This window comes from Polypterus senegalus, chromosome 11, assembly GCF_016835505.1.
Source record: "Polypterus senegalus isolate Bchr_013 chromosome 11, ASM1683550v1, whole genome shotgun sequence".
NCBI classification, from domain to species: domain Eukaryota; kingdom Metazoa; phylum Chordata; class Cladistia; order Polypteriformes; family Polypteridae; genus Polypterus; species Polypterus senegalus.
Genome location: NC_053164.1, coordinates 114552923 through 114576514, shown reverse-complemented (window position 1 = coordinate 114576514; position 23592 = coordinate 114552923). Strand labels below are relative to the sequence as shown.

Sequence of the window (23592 nt, the reverse complement as noted above, 5' to 3'; positions counted from 1 at the left end):
TAAAAGGTATGTGCCTATGTAACATATGAGTGAATGAAAGACAGTGGGTAAAATGAATGACAACGTAACAGCACGTTCCGGAAATTATTATTGTTACATTGTAGCCAGCGAGTGCTGCGCATCTCACAGTTGTACCGTGGCTTGCTCACATGTCAGTGAAGTGATCTCTGTTTATGCTTTAAAGAGCCTGGATACCTATGTGTCCCCCTTTTATAACTATTGCTCCGAGTATATTGCCTCACTCTTTCGATTGCCACAAAGCAACCTGTGAGATTGGAGAAAGGTTGAGAAGACATCGTGAGAGGAAACGATAGCGTCGTGAAAACGAGACGGACTGTGAACGGACAGAAGCAGAAATGCTTCTACACCACCACATAATTACTATTTGGACAGTGATTCTGAGTAGGCCGTTCCTATCGAATCAATGTCCACAGGTTGTCTTTGTAATTTTGTTTCCCTTATAAAAAATCATAATGCTGTGCGACAAAGGGCCCAGTTCACGACTGACAGCCGTGTTTAAACAGGGAGCCCTTCACAGACAACTTTAACACGCGCAACGTAGTTGGGCGCACATGGCTAGTATTTGTATATTTTTGATAAAAATTCACAAATACCATAAAGATATTAAAAAAAATGTATGCATTACTACACTTTGTATTGAAGATGAAAGTTTTTGTAGCATGGGTATTGTGTTCTAATTTCTGTGTTAAGTGTTTTGAGGTCATATTAATGTTCTGCGAAAGCAATAGTCAGATTTATTTCTAACACTGATTTATTTGTGTTTTACTTTAACTTACTACAGAAAGCATTGACCTTTACATGCTGCACATTTAAGCAGCTCAGGCTATGAATTAGTATTTAAGAATTGTACAAAGAGTGCAGGTAAAAATAATATTGAACTATGTAAAGTTTGCACCTCCTCTCTGTTGTGGCCATGGGGGACCCCTTAACTGAGCTGTTGTGCATTTAAACAGGCTAATGGACACCATCTTTCCTAGTTTGTCTTAGATCCAAGGACACAACTTCCTTTTCTACTTCTCTCTCCATCACTTTTTGGTTCTGGCAAATCAACACCTACACTCCCTGCCGTAGCACCTGGCACCCGGACTTGAGCTTTAAATCATTGTTGCTTACCATGACTTCTTTGAGTTTTGCCAGGCATTTCTCTTTACGCTTCAGCTGGAGGCCTTAATCTACATAAACAGGAAATCCCCCTTTTTTCTCTGCAATTACATTCTCAGAGCTGACCCGAAAAAAGGATGCAGCTTGCATGTTAACTTAGCCTGCTTGCTGCAGTAATATTATGGACAAAAATATAGAAAAAAAAACAGGACAGCTACAGTATTTTTCTTTTTTCTATTATGTCACCAAATATCAATTAGTCAAAGCATTTTTTAGATTATGGGATGTTTAATTTTTCTATTGCAGGGGTTGTTTGTACTCCTAAATATTGAAATATCTAAATGTCCTTTCTTAATGTATACATACTGCCCTAGATGTACCATCCTGCCAAATTCAGTTTTTTAATTAAATAGGAAATAGTTTCTGTTGAAGAGTGAGTGAATGAGTCAGTCAACTTTGCATTTTATATATTGTCATGCAAGTGTGTTGGTGGATCTCCTAATGGGCTCATGCAAGGTAGGTAATAAACCACAGGGATGAGAGGGGGTGCTGTCGCTAACATTCTCTTCTCACTTTGCAGCACCAAGGAACTGTCTAGTGAGGGCACTTAGCCCCACCCCTTCCGGTTCCACAACCATAAGAACCCGGCTGCCACGAAGGAGACATCTTTTTGGCAAGTGTGACCTGCAGGATGGTGCTCCCAAGCTAACAGACCTTTTTTTGTTTATTTGTAAGCTCAAGGGCAAGACAACCAACTCCAGGAAGTGATTGTTTTTTGTTGAACTTTTTTGTTAAATTAAATGTGATGACTTTGTTGGTGCTCCAAATGTTATCATGAGATCTGTCATTCCTGCACCTGGTCACAATATATAGAATGACCAGAACATGGAAAAAGGGCAAATGTACAATTCTGGAGCTAAAATGTAATTATTGAGAATACTTTTTAAATTATAAAAATGTATTCTACAAAAAACCTGCTTATAGCCATTTGAAAATTAAAATATTTAATGTTTTTATATGCTTTCTACACCTTAATTTTTATGTATAGTTCAATGTTTTGCACTGTAGGAGGATTTGCTTCCCATAGTAAAATATTTTATGGTTTTTCTTTAAATTACCAAATGAGTAATTTGTTTTTATATTGGTTTGAATACTTTTCAGTATTCTGTCACTGGTAAAGTTTATATTAAAGATACATATGATTTATAAACATTTGTATTTTAAATGTTGGCAAGCAACACATCTACAAAGGAAATCTTAAGCCAATGACCTTGTAAAGCACCCAAGACCTCATGAATGTAATCTACATAATACATCAAGACTCTTTTTGACAAACATCTGTGCCTGGTTTGGCTGGGGTGATTTGATTAGTTAAATCATTCTGATCAACAATAACATCCTGAAAAAGTCAACAAGTTGTTAGCATTTATCACATCTTTAAGGACTGGATCATACTGTATGCATAGTAAATATATGGGTATATTATTTTAGTATCACCCATATTCTCTCACAGGTTAACATCTGGATATTAAAGGCCAACATGGAGATGTCCAAAAATGGTGTGAAGGCATCTAAAGCAGATAAACATAAATCTGCTGAACATATGGTAGATATAAAGCATTAGGTTAGTTGAATTTTGCAACTGTTACATTGGCGATTAGGACTGAAAGTAAGAGGTTTTTAGAGCGTGTGTGGTTAACTTCTAAACCACAGGCAGCAATGTCAGAAAGTATAATAAGAAAAGTGTGGCCTTGTTATATGGCTAATGCAATTAGCAGTCACAAAAAACAATGGAAAATATTCAGACTACTATTGAAATCAACTAGGACCTATGCACTGGAAATTTACGACTCAAAAGATACATGATTGTTGTGTTGGAGTAGCATTCCATTACATTTGGGGAAGTTTAATGTAGTCATGTAGTTAGGTTATTTCATGAATGTATCCATCCACCCATTAACTGGCCTTGTCTTATTTAATTTCAAGGCTGGGGACGCTAGAGTTCATTCTTGCAGCACTGTGTGGAAAACAGCATCTGACACTGTCCAAGGTGCCAGTCCTTCATGAGCACTCTTATGAGCACACCCACACTCAGTTCTACCAGGCTGGTTAAGAATGACCACTTAATCTGGAATGTGAGAGGATCAGATGGCAAAAACCACACAAATACAGGGATGAACCTGCTTGTTAGAGCCAGGCAGTGGTCATGCTGGGGTTCACATCTTGTCTTTTAAGGTTGTGATGCAGCAGTGCTAATCACTGTGCTCCTAGACAGATCTTTTCCAGTCATTCTAATATGTGTCTGTTTATATTTATTAAAAGTGAATTCACAAACCATGGCGACAGCATTGGATTCCAGAACATCTTGAGATGTCATCACGGTGTAATAAGAAATGTTCGCCAGAAGATAAGCAATTGTCACTGTTACCATAGATAATATGATGGACAAAGGGATGTTTCTAAAAAAACAAATACTTATTATCAGTACTTAGAGTGTAATGATTCACCAGCACAAGGATTCGGAAATGTTCTAAAACTCAGATCATGCACATAAACAATTTAGATTTTTTTGAAATCTAAAAGAATATTCTACCTAAAAAATATTTTATTTATAATGTTGCTAACACATTGTGCTTTATTGTGACAAATTTTAAATGCCATGAGTTCATTCAGAAAGAAGGTAAGAAAGTTTATGATTCAACAGTTATAGTACATGACCAATGCAGGAAAACAGCAAACAATATTAAAACTTCCATGAAAAATTCTCATGTTAAACTTATTGCTTAATCGACATACAAAGTTATCCACTTGTTTGCTCACAGCATTCCAAAAATGTATTTTAAGCTTTTATTTAATTACTTTAAACAACCACTTTCAGAAAATGCTCTAAGAAGAAAAAAACGCACACACACCCACAAACAAAAATTGTATTGAACACCCATTTCTTCCTTCATTCATTGATCAATTGTCCTGTCTTCATTTCAGAAGCACAAAATTACCAGGAATGCATTGCATAGTTTACAAAGCATGGTGCTTTTTCTGAAAGTATATGTTAATAATAGTTCAGCAAAAATGAGTACCTTTTGTATGTTTTGAGTATTCAAATGTATAATGGACATATGGATTATGTGACAGAGTAACATGAGGATTTTTTTTTTTTTTTCATGGATGTTTTCAAACGATATTTGCTTTGGCCAGTAATGGTGACTGTTAGATAGCATTATATGATAATAATGTACTTTCTCTCATTCTGCATGAAAACATGAGATTAAAAAATTATCTCAGCCATCACTATAAAGTTCACAGAGTAATATTTGAACACAACATCATTTTTAGTTGCAGTATTCCTTTACATATTTGATGACAAAGCAATTAATTAATTAATTAGTTAGTTAAAATTATAGCAAAACAACAAAAACAAATTTTTAGAAAGTACTAAAATTCCTAAAAGTAAAACCCTAATCAATTTCCTATTGAAAACAGTTAAACAACAAATGTTAAAAAAAATCCTTAACCGGATTTAAAAAATGCTAAAATTCACAAGCAGTAGCAGAGAAAGTGAAATCAAAAGGTCAAAAAGCCACAAAAATCAAAGCAGAGTGGTCAGAACACCACCAAACCTAAGCCACAACAGCAAGAGTCAAGATAAGGGAGAGCATCAACACAGCAAATTAACCAGCTAATGCTGCTTTGAAGCCACTCTAAAAAGTCTGGAGCTTTTTAAAGTCCCTTGGTTCTGTAATTAGTCTCCTCTGAAACACCTAGGGACTGTTGGTTAACGAATGGTCTTGAACTGCCACAATTCAAAACAAGTAGTGACATAATTTACTGAATACAGGGTAAAAATAATCAACAGAAAAAATGAGTATACAGGCAATCCTAGCACCGAGAAACGATGAAGTCAAATGAATTAACGGTAAAAATGTCGATCACTTACATGGCAAATTGGTTAAATGCATATCAATAGACTATGCTGAAACAGTTGGTGGTGATCATCAACTTACAATATCCCGAAGAATATCTACAACCATTAACACCATCTAGTTTTCCACTGCACAAATTACTGCAGAAAGAAGGATGTATCCAAGAAAGGTAATGTAGTAAATCTTCCGCGGATAACATTAGATAACAAAGGAGATCTTGATATACCATCAGTATTAAAATGTTAACAGTTTCCTGTTAGAATAGCTTTTACAAAGATAATTAACAAATTTAAGAGCCAAACATTCGAAAAAGTAATTCTATTTAAGAGAGAGAGAAACGAAATTCAGTCACGAGCAGTTATACATTGCGTTGCCATGAGAAAAGTCCTAACACAGAATCAAAATTCAATGCAATATTGATGAAAATTGAATGCAAACAGTTGTTTTTTATTGAAGTTTTACAGTAAAAGTGTAAGTTTAAAAAGTATTTTTGTGTTAATTTCATACCCAAACCGAACTAAATCGTTACTTTCAAATTATTACATTTTACTATTTTTTAGTAACTAATTCGTCAGTTTCTCAGAAAGGGCTCTTCTTTAGCTCATCTGGCAAAAGTAGTGCCTTTTTGCACTTTGTGTAGACCCATGTTTCCGTCCCTGAAGTCCAATAGGCGTGATCTGCAAAATGAGCACTTTCCAATTGAAGATAATTTGACTAGATAGCATTTATTTATGAGCTAAGTTGACAAACAATTTTGAGAAATACTATTTACACCACAAATATTTCTTTTTTGCTTCCTAACATTATTATATCTGCCCTCATCATTATTTTGGGGTTTGCATTTAAGCTTAGAAGGTCTAATTTGTGCTTGCTTTGGGCAACATGAGTGTTAGGGGACAAACAGTAAATGTGTTAGTGATTTTTATTGAGGCATATAGGGAAGGTAACCATACTTTGTATTTAAGAAAATAATCTATTCAGCTATGCTGAGGTTAAGATAACTTCTTTTTTCACTGATCACCTCATCCATACATCCATTATCCAAACCAGTATATCCTAACTACAGGGTCACGGGGGTCTGCTGGAGCCAATCCCAGCCAACACAGGGTGCAAGACAGGAAACAAACCCTAGGCAGGGCGCCAGCCCACCGCAGGTAATCACCTCATTAAAATTTGTATTCACAAGTAATGGATGTTATTGGCTAACTCAGATACTTTTTAAAAATTAGTACAGATATGTTTACGCAGCTGCTGTTTGTTGCCAGAAGTCAAGCAGGTATTCATGTTAACCTGTGTAAGAACTGGTGAGGTACCCTTTCAGCACCATAATGGCACTGTTCACCTTATGTGTCTCACCAACATAGAAGCCCAAACTGTCTATAGAAGATGCTTCTGTTGCTGCTGCTGCTGCAGATGATGGGGCTGAAGCTGATGTTCGATTATCAGTGGCTCTGTTTGAAATGGTGTTTCTTGTTAGTTATACAACACAATTTATTCACATTATTTGTCAACTTAGGTTACAATTGAATGCTACTTAATGAAGATTCTCCCAAGAGGTTCCTTCACATGGTCAGTCAAGGCAAAGGATGGTACCACCAGAAAATGGGACCAACTGGTCTTCTGACTGTGAAGGTGTCTCTTCTTCATAGCAACGTCATTTCATTTGAGCGTGACAAAATTTGTATATAATATAAATGAAATATTTCATTATTTGATTTAATGATAATGTTCTTTGTTCATTTATAGATGTCATCAACATTTTCAAATATGCATGCCTATTTTGCAGCAAAGGAGAGTTAAGACTTTAGTCATTTCTTTTTTTATTTGGTTTTTGATTAAGTCAGAAGAAAGAAAAAGAACTGACAGCAAATAAAAAGGTAAACTTTGAAATTATCGTTATATTTACACCTACAACACTAGGGATTCTGGGAACCCAAGCTCACAGACAGTAAAGGCAATCATAAAAAAATCTGATGATCAATAATATTATTAATAGCAGCAATAATAATGATAAAATGAAAAAGTGTTTAATGCATAATAAGAGCCTTGCACATTAGAGTGAATGAGGTGTCTTATTTTGTAACAGTGCATTCTGCCTCTCAGCATTAATTATATTTTTGTAGTTTTACTTGTAAATACAATTCATTATTGTTTAAATAGGCCAGCATTAATTCTTTCTGCTCTCTGACAAAAAGATTGTTTCCACTCGATCCTCTATTTGTTATGTACTATTACTATTATTATAATCTCTTCATAAAATCAATTTTGTACATAAGAGGTAGAATCTCAGTACCTTTTGGAATCGATGATTTCTTCTGTGACATAATTCAGTACATGCCTGTTTAAAGAAAACAAAATTGCATTACTGTGTAATAGTAAGATCTAAGATTGCCTTCAGATCTAAGGTGCATGCCAGGCAAGACACAATGGAGCAGGTCAACCAGAACTCATTTTAGAATGTTATACTATTAATGGAATCCAACATCAAAAAAGGATTATTTTTATTATTTGTTATTTGCCCCAAAATGTTTGTAGCGATGGCTAAGAAAAAATTTTATTCTTGTGTTTTAATAGAAAACTGAGACAACCAAGCTTTCCATACAATAGAACTTAACATAGGACTCTTGACCAGTGAATGAGGGTGGAAGCAGATGTTCATTTCAAAACCGTAATCTGATAGTTTTGTACTTTACCCTGAGTTTATTTAACAATATTTTAGATAAATATACATGTGTTTTGGATACTGCAGACATATGTGTGGCCGCGGTCCATTGTGGTTCAGAGTGGGTGCAGAATATTTTCAAAAATAATGTGGCTCAAGCACAGAGCACTTAATTTGGGAATGAACCAATTGGCTCAGCTATTCCTAATTGGGACTTTGTGGATCATTTAGTGCATCTGCGCTCATAAAATATGTAAAAGGTTTGAGTAAAAGAGAAAAAAGGAAAGAAGAAAAATCAATGAGAAGAAATATAAAAACAAGAACAGAATCAGGCAGGTGCCAGTGCAATTGCGTCAAGGCAGTCAGAGATGCCCCACAATGGAGCAAGGGGAACGGTGCTCCATAGATTGATCACTATTGCTGAGCTGAAGCTCAGGTGTTATTGTGGGTTTGAATGACCTGCAGATGCCAAAGTAGGTGGCAAGATAGGGTAGCGGGCTCAGAAGGTCACAGTGGGTAACAACAGAGATGATCATGTTCACAGTATTTTATCCTTCAATAGAGTACTACTTTATGGATAATTATTTATTGAATGCACTGCACGTTTTGGACACCATTACAGTAGAAACTCAAAAATGTGAACTAAGTAGTTTACAATTCAAAACTAAATCTGTAGCCTAGATGGAATATCATGGAACTAACATTGATTAACCTGCCAGAAATAAGGACAACTGAGTAAACAGACAGAAATGAGAATACCTGGACTTTTTGACTTTATTTAAACTTTATTTAGTCTCCCTAAACTTGTAACCTCTGGACTCTAAATCCATTTTAAACACACTCTTGTGTATTTTTTCAAATAAATGGTATAGACTAATTTTAAATTATGTATCTTTAGTGACTCGAACCTTGTGTCTTTTAGATCATTCTTTTAGAATCTTAAAAAAGAAAATAGATGGTTACAAATAATTTTTGTAATTTGTTAGACCTAAAGTAATTAGAATACAAATAAACTAACAGCCTGAGAAAAGCAAAAATATATTCTTGTAATCATTGTTAATTTGAAGTGAAGTAGACCTTCAAGTTTGGGATGCATGCTGAGCAAAATAAAAGAGAGAGAGAGAGAAGAATAAGGAGAGCAGAGAAGGAAACAACAAAAGAAAGCAGAGCTCAAAGAAACTGGCAAGACCGTTGCAGACTGAAAAATAATATGAAACAACTCTGAATTCATACCTTTAAAGACTCGTCTTCCATCACCTGTATTTTCTGCCCAAGTATTTTTAATAAGATTTTTTTTAAATACATTTATTAAAATTTTATGTCTCTTTTCAAATATATTTCCTACTTTTGCTACCATCACTTTTATTCATTTTGCTTTACAATAATATTGATGTTATACTGTTTGACTGGGTCCAGGAATATTGTTAAGAGCACCTGGTGTGGGTGATCGCATTATTCCCACAGGGGTTAGCAGTTGAGGAAGGAGACTTCCAGTAATAAAATCAGCATGGTGAGTGGGAACCTGCTTTGGTGATTAGCATAGACGTAGCTTAACTGTTTGATCTGCTTATGCTCAACTAGTAAGTCTCCTTGCCTAAAGCAGCTATCCACATATAAATAAGGCTGTACTTTTGGGGCACTATAAAGCAGCTATATTAAGGCAAAATTCCACATCAATACCTTACTTGCTATTGCATGCCTTTCCTTGCCCTATTCCATCTTGGTTATGACTATCAATGTTAGTGCTTGGTAACATCTGTTGTCACTGGAGCCTAATTCAACATCCTGATATCACATTCCATTTGTATACTGACAATATTCAGCTCTTAATGAAGATGTCTCCAAAATGTGCCTTGGCAATTGACAAATTTATTGCCCATCACTGGGGCCTCATTTATAAACGGTGCATACGCACAGAAATGTTGCGTACAAACGATTCTATGTTCAAATCGCGATGTATAAAACCTAAACTTGGCGTAAAGCCACGCGGATTTCCACGGTACCTCATACCCTGGCGTACGCAAGTTCTCCGCTCGGTTTTGCAGACAGGCGGCAGCCAGTGTCAAAGCAGTGCTACTGTTCCTGTGTGGTTATCCTTTCTTTTCCTGACGGGGCTTTATAAATACACTGAAATTAACCGCATATTGTTTATTAGTTAATGCATCTGATTGTAATTAACCAGTAATAATATAATAGTCCACAGAATGGTCAAACTATTCTAAATACCATAGCTGCTTTAGCATTATTACTCTCACTGCACCTTCTTTTTCTTCTTTCAGCTGCTCCTGTTAGGGTTGCCACAGCGGATCATCTTTTTCCATATTACTCTCACTGCACCACTTGGAGAAGCTGATCAGAAAGAGAATTATCGTTATACAACATCAAGCACACGATGCCTCAGCCATGCGTCCTATTTGAACTGCTTTCATATGATAGACGCTTCAAATCTTTCCTGTACGGACCTCGCAGATCAGAAAGAGTTTCATGCCAAGAGCTCTAAACGGACTCAATCAGTCCATCAAGTGCTCCCTGTAGAACTGTTTGTACTTATAAGTACAATCACCGCACTGTAAACTTGCACTACAGTTATAATATTGCACAACCTGAGCCACTATATAGTGTATTTACATATGATGATGATATCATTTTTAAGAAGAAATGCAGCAAAATATGTTTATTATATTATACAGATAAAACTTTAACTTCATTTAAATAATCTATATTGTTAATAATTAAAGGACACGGTGTTGCTACACTAGCAAGGATCTGGCACTCCTCTCACGATTGTTCCTGCCTTGCACTGTATGCTTCACTGGGACTGGTGTGAAGGACAGAATAACTAAACATGTACTACGAAGATATTTCAATGTTCCTTAAAAGTTTTGAAGAATCATTGTTATAAGCTTACAGATGGCTTAACGTCTATTACAGAGCTGATTGTGTGGCGACTGGTTACTTGGAAAATGAAAAGGAAAGACAGGAATTGGAGGTTAGTACATTTGAAAGAGACATTACTGCATTGGCGGCCTTAGGCATGTGCAAACTGTGCATCTGCACAGGGCCACCAAATCCCAGGGGCTGCCACGCCAATATATATTGAATATAAAACAGAAAGAGAAAATAACTAACAGTTAAAAACGCAGTGACAAATTACGGCAAAAGTAAAACACTTGTGTCATGAGCACGAGGTGGCTATGCAGTGTCCGCAACAGACGTGACCATCCACCGTGCATAAGATACCATATTGACATTGGCGGGCGAAGGGGCCACCTATTCTTTCTCTGCCCAGGGCCGCCATGAGCCTAGAGCCGCCCCTGAGTACTGCTGCAATAAATCATTTCATCGAAGGTCGTGCACAACCACTGCGCCACCGTGTTCCCATGTTTAATAACGTGCTTTAACTTCTATCTTCATGAAAATAATATCACGTATATATCTCAGTATTTTAATTATTCAGAGAGCTGTAATATCGTGAATGTAATGGATTCTGTGTCCTGTCAGAGGAAAAGAAAGCCAGTTTAAGAAGCACGTAGTGATTCACACACAGAGAGCACATAGACGAACACATACAAAACAAAGCATTTAACGTGCTACTTTACTTGTGATTTGAGAAACTAATTAATTAAACAATGAAGTTAATGATGTTCTACTTTAATGACAAAATAAATTACATGATTAAAGTGGAAATTTCGAGATTAAAGTTGACATTTCATGCTTTTTTCACACTGTGTGCCTTTTTTTTCTCTGTACCCTAATAAGCTTTCATATGAAACTCAGACAGTGATATGTGACTTCTTTTTACTTTGATATGTGACAACTTCTTTTTTATTTCGGGCACTGTGTGAGTTTCTCCGACACTCTATGTCATTTGATCAACTTCCTTTTGTTGTTTATACCACTGTTTAAACCAAAAAATAGTACATTTTTCCTTGCCTCCACTTGGTATTCGCTGAAATTCTTATATTTTCCTCCATGCATTTGCCATTGCCTTTTCACAGAACGCTGAGCTTAAGGGTTATTTATATTGATTTGCATATTCAAACAGGCGTAATTCTGGGAGGAGATGGGGCGAGACAGAAGGCGCCTGCACGAGCATTACTTTTCACGCTGACCTGGATTTATGTAGTGGAAGAACGCGGAAGTGGGCGTACGCACAGATTCCTGCATCTGGATTTTTCTGTGCATATGTACATTCCCGCTTTTGTGCTTATGCCATGTTATAGTGTGAGTTCTATGCACAGCGTTATACATGAGGCCCCATCTTAAATGGATTATATTGTTATCACTGGTCAAAGGCAAAGGTTTAGTATAAGATGTATTTTTCAATAACATGTTATGGAATTAAAATTTGAAAACTTACCTAACTATAATATTGTAAGCACGTACTAGCATTCATTGAAACCCATATGAGTTCTCATTCACTATACAGAATTCTCTTCACTTTTCACAATACTAACAAATGGAAAATAAACTTTGCAAAATATTTTATACAAATGACAGCACAGAGTACAGATTTCACTTGAGAGTTATTTGTTTCAGGTCCTCTTATGATGTTTTCAACGTAGAATAATCTTTTGCAGATGTTAAAGCTTGTTTACTGACTGTGAGAATGCAGATGTATAAAGCTGTGGATTTGCGGTTCATTATGAATTCACACATAAAGGAGCACACCAGGTTGGTCACTTCAATCAAATATGATGGAAGGAGAAGGACTAACAGAAGGAGTAGGAAATTAAGCTGTTAGGTGTAGAGGTAGGTGGGTGCAAATGTGAGGTGAAAGAGCTGGAAGGGGTCATCAAATACAAACTAGATACTGTATATATCAAATGAAATAATGGCAACAATTTTTGACAATATAATTAACCATGGGCTGAAGCATGGGAAAAGCAGGAATGTGGGTTCCAAATAATCTGAGCAGATCAACAGTTGGATTAATTATAAGTGCCTTCAGGAGGGAGAATCATTAAGAACTAGTGTTACCACAGAGCACTTAAAGAATTACAGTATAGTCTACCACATACTTCAAATGATTATACAGTAATCCCTCCTCGATCACGGGGGTTGCATTCCAGAACCCCCTGCGATAGATGAAAATCCGCGAAGTAGAAACCATATGTTTGTATGGTTATTTTTCTCCCACACTGTTAACATTATTAGAGCCCTCTAGACATGAAATAACACCCTTTAGTCAAAAGTTTAAACTGTGCTCCATGACAAGACACAGATGACAGTTCTTTCTCACAATTAAAAGAATGCAAGTATATCTTCTCTTCAAAGGAATGTGTGTCAGGAGCAGAGAATGTCAGAGAGAGAGAGAGAGAGAGAGAGTGCGCGAGAGAAAAGCAAACAATCAAAAAATCAATACATGCTTTTGGGCTTTTAAGTATGTCGAAGCACCACGATAAAGCAGCATTTTTTAGAGGAGCGTCCATATCCTCTAGGCAAACAGCCTCTGTGCAAACAGCCCCTCTGCTCACACCCCCTCCGTCAGGCGCAGAGAATGTCAGAGAGAGTGAGAGAGACAGAGAAAAGCAAACAATCAAGCACCGCGTGGGAAGCATATCGTATATCATTAAAGAGTTTTAGTTAATATGTAATACATGCTCTGATTGGGTAGCTTAGCCATCCGCCAATAGCGTCCCTTGTATGAAATCCACTGGGCAAACAAACTGAGGAAGCATGTTCCATAAATTAAAAGACCCATTGTCCGCAGAAATCCACGAACCAGCGAAAAATCCGTGATATATATTTAGATATGCTTACATTTAAAATCCGCGATAGAGTGAAGCCGCGAAAGTCGAAGCGCGATATAGCAAGGGATCACTGTACATACAGTATATTCCATTTGTATAGCATTCAACTACTGTGAAAAATATTTGATTTTTGTACACCACAGGATAGAAAGATCATATGCTGTTACAGCTGAACAGGAGACTGTTATAATAAATATGGTCCTGGACAACAATGCTCTCTGACCGAACAACATAAAACAGAAAGTCATTTAAGACAATGATGTGTTTCAAAATATCAGCACCATAAGTCTAGCTACTATTGATCAGCTTTTTAAGAGGAATTTGGTAATAGTGAAGTAGGTCTATAAGGTACCATTTGAATGAAAAAGTGCCAGAGTGAAAGTGCTGCTGTATCATTTAGTTCAGGTGTGTCAGCACTTCATGAACTCATGATACATAGTAATAGACTCTGTGTATTTATTGCATTCAGTCTGTTGGTGTAATACATTGCTAGATACAGAAGGTGATAAATAATATCTGTGGTATGATGAGAGCTGATAAAGCCGCTTTGACCTGTGTAGACAAATTTGTAAATAACCACTCCGAGGTAGCAGGGAAGAAGTCTATCCAACAATCTGGTAACTGCATTCATCAAAGGAATTGGGCAGTGATTTGAGAATTCATGGAGATTTTTATCCTGTTTTGTTTGGAGAGTAATTAGGCTAGGTTAATGGAAGTGTTTGTATTTGTTAAGGTGATGGATGACGTCATCATTAAAAAGACAACTAATTTGAATAGGGCTTGGTGATTTTCCATTGCTTATAAAATCCAAAGATTCCCTAAGCTCTTCCAGTGGGAGAAGAGAATCTAAAAACAAATCTACTTCAATAGGCCTGATAAGATCCAGACTACTTAAGAAGGATGCTACAAAGCATACTGGTATTTAAAGCAGAAAGGTGAAGCACCAGGGATAAGAATATATAGTTAAGTTAGTAAAGAGAATGATAGATTGGGGAGTAGAAAGATTATTCCGTAACAGGATTGAATAGTTAAAGGCTGGCTGAGATCAGAACCAAATTTACAGCTTCAATGATGTGTAGGGGCAGGGAGTGTGTGTACAGTAGTAGGGGATAGTAATATTATTTGCATCTGTTGTTGGAATTATTTCAATTCCATCCAATTTTAAAATGTCACCAATTTAGGACAACCAGGAAGATGGTGAGTTAGCTTAACATCTATTAACAACCTAAGGTCACGTGAACCTATTTTTTAATTGTAGTGTCAAGGTTAGTCAGAGCCTATCCTGGCAACATCAAATGAAAAACAAGAACCATCTTTGGAATGCACAAATTCTACCAGGAGAAAAGCCACCAAGACACAGGGACAACATTAAACTTCTCACAAACATTAGCCCTCATGTAAATTGCCAGATTCAAAATGTATTAACATTTCACAAACTCCTTGTAAAAATTATGCTGGAGCAATTTTTGAGCTCATAAAATCCTGGACTTTTACTTTTATTTTTTTTCTATGACTTAGAAAAGTGTTACATCTCTAGTTTGATAAACTAGCGTTCAAATTAGTAAAAAAAATTCTGTCCTTTCATCGGGAGGGAGGGATGTAATTACAAAATTATTGACTAAATAAATTCATTAGTTGCTTGCTTTATTATTTGAAATTGCTTTCCTCTTGTGCAATAAAAAGTAAAACAAATTTTTTTTGGCTTCTGTAAAAATAAAATTTTCCCTTGGAACAAATAATCTATCTATCTATCTATCTATCTAATAAATCCTGCAGATAACTTTATACAAGATGATATATGTCAGCTGATTTTTCACAAAGGATCTTAAATCTATTTGCACCAAGCCTATTGTACATATTCAAGAAAGAATTTACCAGCGGGAATTATGCAAGAACAAAAACAGTGAGAAAGAGAGAAAAGACACCTACCATCCTGCATAGGCATATAATCCTGAATAAAAAGCCAGTGGTAACTTGTCCAGTGTCAAGGAACTGGTGTCAAACGCTTTGTGGAAATTTTCAGTGTGCCCTGCAAATGTAAAAATACAAATCTGATCAAATATTCTACAATGGGAAGTCACTATATAAATAAAATGTATTATTATTATTATGTAGACTAGAAGATGGAGAGATCAGTAAAATCAAACTGCAGCATACTTTCAATATATTTCATCCTTGGTCAATGGAGGCTGAACCCTTGTTAATACATGATTAGTTAAAGCACAAATCTATTAGAAATTTTGAAACTGGTGAATAATCATTAAGTTCTGAGTCTTAACTGAAAGGAACCGTTGATTATGTAAGTGTCCAAAGATTAGCTCCTGTTTACTAATATATGTCAATTGCAATTTTGTGATTTATACTGTACATATTATGTTTTAAAACCAAGCCAATTTGAATGCTGTGAAACACAAAAATCATGTATCATGTGTGGCAGACAGCTCCATAATGGAAGGTCCAGGGAGAGAGCATATCCAGACCATTGCGTCCACCGGAGTGGTAGAGGGCAGCCCCCCGGCGTACAGCAGTGCCATGGATTAGGAGCCTGAAAGCTCAACCCTGCTGGGGCCCATGGCCACTGCCAGGGGGCACCTGGAGAACTACTGAGCCCTTGCTTGCAACACATCTGCCACACCTAAAAGTGCTGCTGGAAGTAAGTCAACGATGACCTGGAGCACCTCCGGGTGCCTTATAATAGGTGCCAGTGGCCACTACTAGAGTCAGGAGGAAGAAGGACCAAGCTTGTGAGGGAAGAGTGGAGATGGAAGGACTGTGAATTGTGCTGTGGTGCTGTATGTAGGTGTATGTATGTGAGCGAGGAAGAAGTGCTGCCTCAGCTGTAAATAAACACATGCTCTGCTGAACTCATGTCTCTGCCTATCTGTGTCGGGTTAGGGTGGCTGTATGCACCCTGGTGGTCCACACATGCTATCAATGAATTTCTAACATTAGAGACCAATACATATTTTGGGAGTGTTTGATGTGGAGTGAAATCCATACCAGTATGAAATGGTAGCTCAAGTTTTACCCAGTAAACAGTCACATTACAAATGATCTTGTAAGCTTGAAAAAAAACACAGCCTTTATTTGGTCACTGTGCTGCCTACTATACCTCTCCTGTCACAGACACCTAGGCTTTGCATGAGATCAAGGGGAGTCATTTATTAGTAAGCCCTGGGACGTACAGAAGGAGAAGGCTTAACTGGAACATTCAAGCTGATCTGAAATGTGGACAGATTAATGTTACAACAGTAACATTTATAATACTAAAAACACTCTACATGATAATAGTCTCCAAGATTCCATAATTAAGAGACTCATTCAATAATTTAATAGTTTTTAATCTCACAATACTGGACAACTCAATTGGAGAAGCAGGTGGGAGAAACATTTGGCTCTTACAGCCAAGGCCATATGGGCGACTGAGCTCAAAGTTTTCCACAAAACAATGTACTAACCAGTAGCACAGTGAAACATAGCTTTTAGCCTTAGCCTCTATGGACACTGATGTTTTTTAAATATTGATGGGTTAATTATGGAGTACAACACAATTAATAATAATTGTATTTTGCCACATTCAAAAGCCTAAAATTGACAACATGTATTGCTTGATTTCCGACACTGATCATTACTATTGAAAGATTTACCAGCAGAGTTCTGCAGTACTTCTTACATTAGAATGAAGTATTAAAAACTCAAAACATAACTGAGAAGCCTGGTCTACCATATGAGAGAGGGCAGAGGTTTTAAATATTTGTTCGATGGAATTATAGGCCTCTTTGGAGTTATTTTTTCCAATTTATAGAGAACATCTACTGTACATACATAAAAGAAGCAAGATCGAAATAGCGTTTTGCTTAAAATAATAATAATAAATATAATAATAATAATAGTCCTACAACTGTAGAAATGTAGGCTACAAAAGCTTATTCCTGCCACTCAAAAAAAAACCCAAAACATTGTGCTATTTTGGAAAAATGTTGAATTATTTCACAATGATTATTGCATTATTTCACAAAAGTGATTGCCTGTTGTGTTCAATGTCATTGTGCATGCATGTTATCCTGATGTCCTTTGATGGTTACTGAAGGATAGATTAAGGATGTGCACAGTCTGCAATCAATTGGCAAGAACCGAACAAACACTGTAAGGATACAATTAATCCTGAATGTACTGAGGAGTACATTTAATCCACAATGTTCAGGGTCACAGAGAGCCAGAGGTTATTACAGCACCAAATATACTAGCAGCAGCAGGTTGCTTCTTCAGAAATAATACAATTCTTTGCAGATTAATGCTATATTTTTTAACTGAGTGGTGGGAATAGGCTTCCACAGTAGAACACACAGACAAAACAAAATAAAATTTAACGATCAACATAAAAACATGACCGTAACTCCAAGCTTTGACTTCCTTGCCATTGTTAAAGGTTGATTTACTTAAAAGTATGTTGTATACAAAATACGCTGATGTGGACAGTAAACAACTATTATGGTTATTTGTTTAAATATGATGGTTAAAATTTAATGTAAAGTTAAACTGGTCCTTAAGTCATTTGCAAAAGATGGTACCATCTTCCTATCACCTGGCCTTTCCTGCTTACTTCAGAATTTCCCTGTTTCAGGTCTCATGATTAAGTACCATTTATAACATTTCTTATTACAAGCCTTGATCTATTCCTCTGACCCAGAAGATATTGGAGTGAAAATATCATGGTACATGAACTGAGTATTTGGTGCACTGATGGGGTCCATTTTTGAGTCTCTGCAGATAATGTTTATGCTCCTATTTTAAAACATTTCACAGACAGAATCCCAGCACATTTGATGGGCTGTCATAATTTGGCTTGTGTTTTTAATTTTTTCCAACTATTCTTTGGACTCCTTAAAAATGTTTTGAGTATTTTTTGGGGTTTCTGATGCCAAGTAATTTAGTGGAAAATTCATTTTTGTTTTTAGGTGTTTTTGGCTGTGTTTTAAATGAATTACCTTCCTTCATAACACTTTCTTGTTTTCATTGTGGTCGCCACCATTTTTATTGATGGTTGCTATTCTGTTACTGAGTTGGACAACTGGGAGTGTGTGACATGTGACATCACTTCCACGACGATTTAAAGGTCAGCATTGTCAAAGCTTGGCATTATTCTGAAACTTAGTTGTGAGCTTACTGATTACAACTTTTTTTTCTGCCCTTAAATTACAATTTACATCTCACAGTTTGGCAGTGCTGATGTGCAGCTTTTCTGGTATCTGACTACTTTGCTCTGTTTTTGACTATGATTCTGTTTAAATGTCTTGAACTTTCTTTATTACAATACAATAATATATCCATATATCTTCTGATTCGTTTTTTTCTCTAACTTGCTCTTACCCTGAGGAAACCATACGAAATGTCTTTGGACAAGATTGACTGCCAAGATGTTCTGACTATCTGCTTGCCATTTGTCCAAAAAATATATATACTGTATTTGTTGCACCTAGATATTCCAATTCTCCCTTTCTTGGTACAGGGCATCACTGAATGCAGGCTTCTAAAAATCTAAAAATCCTGGCATCAAGGAACAGTGTTTCCTAGTTACACAAAAAATTTAGATCAAAAGAGCAAAAAACAGCAAGCAATACATTTAATTTACCAGAAGCAAGTCTGATCATTCCCGGCACAATAATCAAAACCAAGGCCCCCATCTTGATGGCGGTAAGTAGTATCTGCAATCGTGTTGCCCAGTTGACACTCCAGCAGTTCACAGCCACAACAAACGCTAGGCAAAGATGAAGAAAGACAAAAGTGGTTAAGTAAATGTGAGAAATAAAATGACAGGGGGAAAGAAACTGTATTCAGCAGGGGGTTAATGAATTGGCACGAATTTGACTGCATCTTACCTTCTGGTCCTTTCTCATTTAAAGACTTTTCTCTAATCATCAGTGTAGTACAGAAGCAAGCTAATCATTGTTTTGAAAGTATGCTACAACATTTTTACTATGGTTTTACCATTGGGATATGTTATTTTTTGTTTTATTTGTTATATATATTTGTTATTTTGTGGAATTATTTTTTTCATTTGGATGACATCAAATAGATAAAATTTTGCCTTATGTGTACTGTCATTTCCTCTATTTTTTCAATGGCAATAAAGTATTGTTGTTAATTATGACATCTATTGCCAGTTATGTGGGTCTTACTTAACGGAGGTGTGCCATATGATGTCACCATTATAAAATGCTGAGACTGATGGGTACCACAAAAATACACAAGTTATAAAATGTGCAAATAGCATAACATTCAGGACTATTCCCTGTGGTGCTCCAGTGTTGCTCACATCCGTATCAGAAACACAGTCCTGGAGCCTCACAAACATTGGTCTGCCCGACAGACAATCTATTATCCAGGACACCATAGGCTCATCCATCTTCACGTCTCTGAGCTTAACCCTTAACAGGGACGACTGGATGGTACTGAAGATGCTGGAGAAATCCCCACAGTGCTGCCAAATTTATTCATGTGAGAACAAAGTGAGATAATTGCATCTTTTACTCCAATCTTTGTCTGACAAGAGGACTCATATACTCATGTTACCATATTAAAGGAGAGAATGAACTAAAGTAAGCTCCCCAACTAGATGTTAATATTACTTTATTATTATATCAGCTTAATTAAATTTATCTAAATAACAAATACTTTGTAAAGGAGCTGATTTACTGTATAATGGGAATACACAAAGTAACAACTTGTCTCAAATGTTTTAATTCTAGTCTTAAAACAATGAAGCAAAAGCAGCTTTTCAGGTATGGATAAATCATAATGCATACTCATTTGTGCATCTTAGTGCTAAATACCTCTTTCAACATGTTGCAGATCATTATCCTGCCAGTTGCAGTGTTTAAATCCAATAAACAAAGACATTCACTAATACAATCAACATAAAATAATAATAACAAATACTAAATGAACAAGATAGTGCTTAATTATTCAATAATAAAATACAAAAAGTATTACAGTACTTTTTCAGGATAAACTGCTTTCTGAAACAACTATGACCACAATGACTACTTTAATCATTTTCTTTAGTTTCTCTTCTGTTCAGGACTGAGGTGTCTGGATTGAGCAACAATTTTTTGTCTTTTCAGTGCGTATATGATTAAAATTTTGATTAAAGCAGACAAGAAGAAAAGATCACATTAAACTCAAATGACTACTTACAGACTCCAGTTATGCTAACCATTTTAACGAGTACTTCTGGTGCTGGACAGGGGCTGAAGAAAGGTTCAACAATATATCGGCCAAATGCCAAAGCCACCACAGATGATGCCCCAGGCCTAGACAAAAACAACAAACAATTAAATGTTACAGAGGGAAGCAGGGCAGCTTTTCTTGTAAATCTTTTTTTTTAACTCCTCTGCTTTTTATTTTATCTGAGACAAAATTTTGACTACAAAGTAACCGTCTACAAACTGCGGCATTGTTACACAAAGTGGGTGTATTTCCCCTTAGCCTCACAGGCTACATGGCATTTATTTACAGTAGCTAATCTTAACTGGGTATAGAATTTAAAAAGTACCTTTAAGTAGCATTTTTATTATCATAAATATAGTGTGGCTGATGTGGATGTGAGCAACAGTGCAGCACCACAAGGAAGAACTTCACCATGTACAACTCACACTATAAATATAACACAAAGTCATGTCAATTGCAGAAATTTTCAGATGAGTTTTCACTATTGGAATACACTGACAAGGAGAATAAGACGTATAGATGTCAGGTGGAGAACTTTGTTTCTTAGTGCAGAAAGAATTGTCTGCAGCCCAACATCAACAAAACCAAGGAAGATGTTATTGACTTTTGCCACAGCAAAAACTCTCTATGCCCAGTCACTGCTGTAAGTACTTGGGGTCCACATCAGTGACAGGTTGGACTAGTCTCAGAACACAGAGGAACTATGTAGGAGACTGCATTGCTTAAATGTGGGAAGTGACATCCCCCACACATTCTACAACTCTGTGATGGCCAGAGCGATTTTGTATGTTGTGGTGTGCTGGGCCAGTAACATCAATTCCAGAGAGACACACCCCAGAAGCTAACAACTTAATGGAATGACCTTTAATGTTCTACGTTATTTTTGTATTTAGACAATAGGCCCTCAGTTTGTAGTTAGACAACGAGAAAGAAACCTGAACTGCTAAAGAGAAAGGTGCAAAGGTTTTGCTGCCATTATCATTACTGTTATGTTAACATTACGTATATACAGTACTAGCATATTTGTTAACATACTAAACCTTTAAGAAATGTGACCTGGAACTTTAAGTCTTAAACAGAACACTAAACTCAAGAAGTTTTTGTTTTTTCGTGTGTATTATCAACTTTCTTCCTTATTTTTCATGTGAACCATTTGTTTTGAATTTCATGACTCAAGGACTGTGAAGTCTTTTTTGAACACGAGTCAAAACATTTCTGAAGCCTTAGTAATTGCTGTATTTTGAACTGTTTTAAACCATTTAGAAACCCTCAGCAAATTCAGCTAAAAGAAGTGTGTCAAGAATTTCAAATGGGGCTCCTTTATGCCAACAGCAAGAAGCCTTTATAATGCCATCACTGTGGCTATGACTGCTCTTTTCATCTTGTTTTTAGTAATTCTGCTGTGTATTTGACAGGGATATTTTTGTTTTAATATGTATTTATTGCTTTATTGAGCTTCTGTTAAAAGCAAAATTTCTGTATTGGTACAAAGAATGTGGTGTCAATCTATCTATCTACAGTATATATACATACAGTGTATATATATATATATATATATATATATATATATATTGTGATTTTTGGCCTGCTTGTCATCCCGGCCAATAACCTCAGGCCGCCAGATGGAGGTGCCCCGAAGACTAGCAGGGAGTAATGGACTATGTAGTTTTTATACAAGAACCTGCTGGATACCACAGGGGCCGCAAGAGGGAGCTGCAGGGAGATTTATTTATGCCCTATAACCCGGAAGTGCATCAAAGGAAGAGCGACGTGCTTCCAGGGTGAAGAAAAGGACTTTTTACCTGACCCGGAAGTGATACAAGATGGACTGGGGATTGGGAACCCTTCCGGGTCAGGGAATATAAAAGGACTATGAGAGCTCCCAGATGGCGAGCTGAGCTGGGTGGAAGGGTGGCAACGCGTCTGGGAGTTGGAGGATTGTTTATTTGTAATTGAGTATTGTGCTTTATGAGTATAGTGGCAATTTAATAAAGTCACTTATTGGACTTTTACCTGGTGTCTGGAGTCGTGGACAGGGGTTCAAGGGAGCGATAGCGCCCCTATCTGTCACTATATATATATATTGTGGCCCCGGCCGGGCTGGAGCCGGCCGGGGCGCAGGAGGGCGTGAGGAGGACTTGTGCCTCCTCCAGACCGCGAGGCGTCCGTCCTGGTTCTATTGGGAGCCACGGGTCGAGGGCATGGAAGCCCTACCCTGTAGGGGCCCGTGGTTACCGCCGGGCGGCGCCCCGATGCCGGTTCATCCCGTGTGGCCCTCGGCCGGGGTGGAGCCCGGCCGGGCGCTTAGAGGACCGGAGGAGGGCGTGTGCCTCCTCCAGACCGAGTGGGGCGTCCGTCCTGGTTAGACAGGGCGCTCGGGTACAGGGCTTTGAAGCCCAGCCCTGTAGGGACCCGTGGCCACCGCCAGGCGGCGCCCCGGTGCCTAATTATCCCGGGAGCCCGGCACTTCCGCCACACCAGGAAGTGCCGGGGAAGACTTATTGTGGCGACGGAGAGCTGCCGGGAGGACAGCGGCACTTCCGCCACGCTGGGGCGTGGCCAAGAGTGGATGCCGGAAACACCTGGGGCTCATCCGGGAGCACTATATAAGGGCCGCCTCCCTTCAGTCTGGAGCGGAAGTCGGGTGGAAGAGGACGGAGCTAGCGGGAGGACTGGAGGCGGCCAGAGAAAAGAGAGAAAAGAGAGAAAAGAGGCATTGTAAGGCCTGGGAAGAGAGACAGAGGCGTTGTAAGGCCTAGAATCGTTGCATCGGTGCAAGAGGCACTGGGGACTTGAGCGCGGGAAAAATCTGTAGATAGTGTAAATAAACGAGTGTGTGGTGAGCAAAACGATGTCTGTCTGCCTGTGTCCGGGGTCAAGTTCACAATGGCGCCCAACGTGG

The 23592-nt window shown here is 37.4% G+C and overlaps 1 protein-coding gene across 1 annotated transcript in view; it reads right to left on the bottom strand.

The window, feature by feature from the left end:
* LOC120538599 (cystine/glutamate transporter-like) overlaps nucleotides 1-23592 on the bottom strand; it is a 46200-nt gene that overhangs the window by 16038 nt on the left and 6570 nt on the right. The window contains exons 3-7 of the mRNA XM_039767988.1: nucleotides 20658-20773; nucleotides 19093-19218; nucleotides 15390-15489; nucleotides 7339-7383; nucleotides 3458-3581 (exon numbers count right to left, since the gene is read on the bottom strand). Of these exons, the coding sequence (XP_039623922.1) occupies nucleotides 3458-3581; nucleotides 7339-7383; nucleotides 15390-15489; nucleotides 19093-19218; nucleotides 20658-20773 (511 nt within the window). The remainder of the gene's footprint in view (nucleotides 1-3457; nucleotides 3582-7338; nucleotides 7384-15389; nucleotides 15490-19092; nucleotides 19219-20657; nucleotides 20774-23592) is intronic.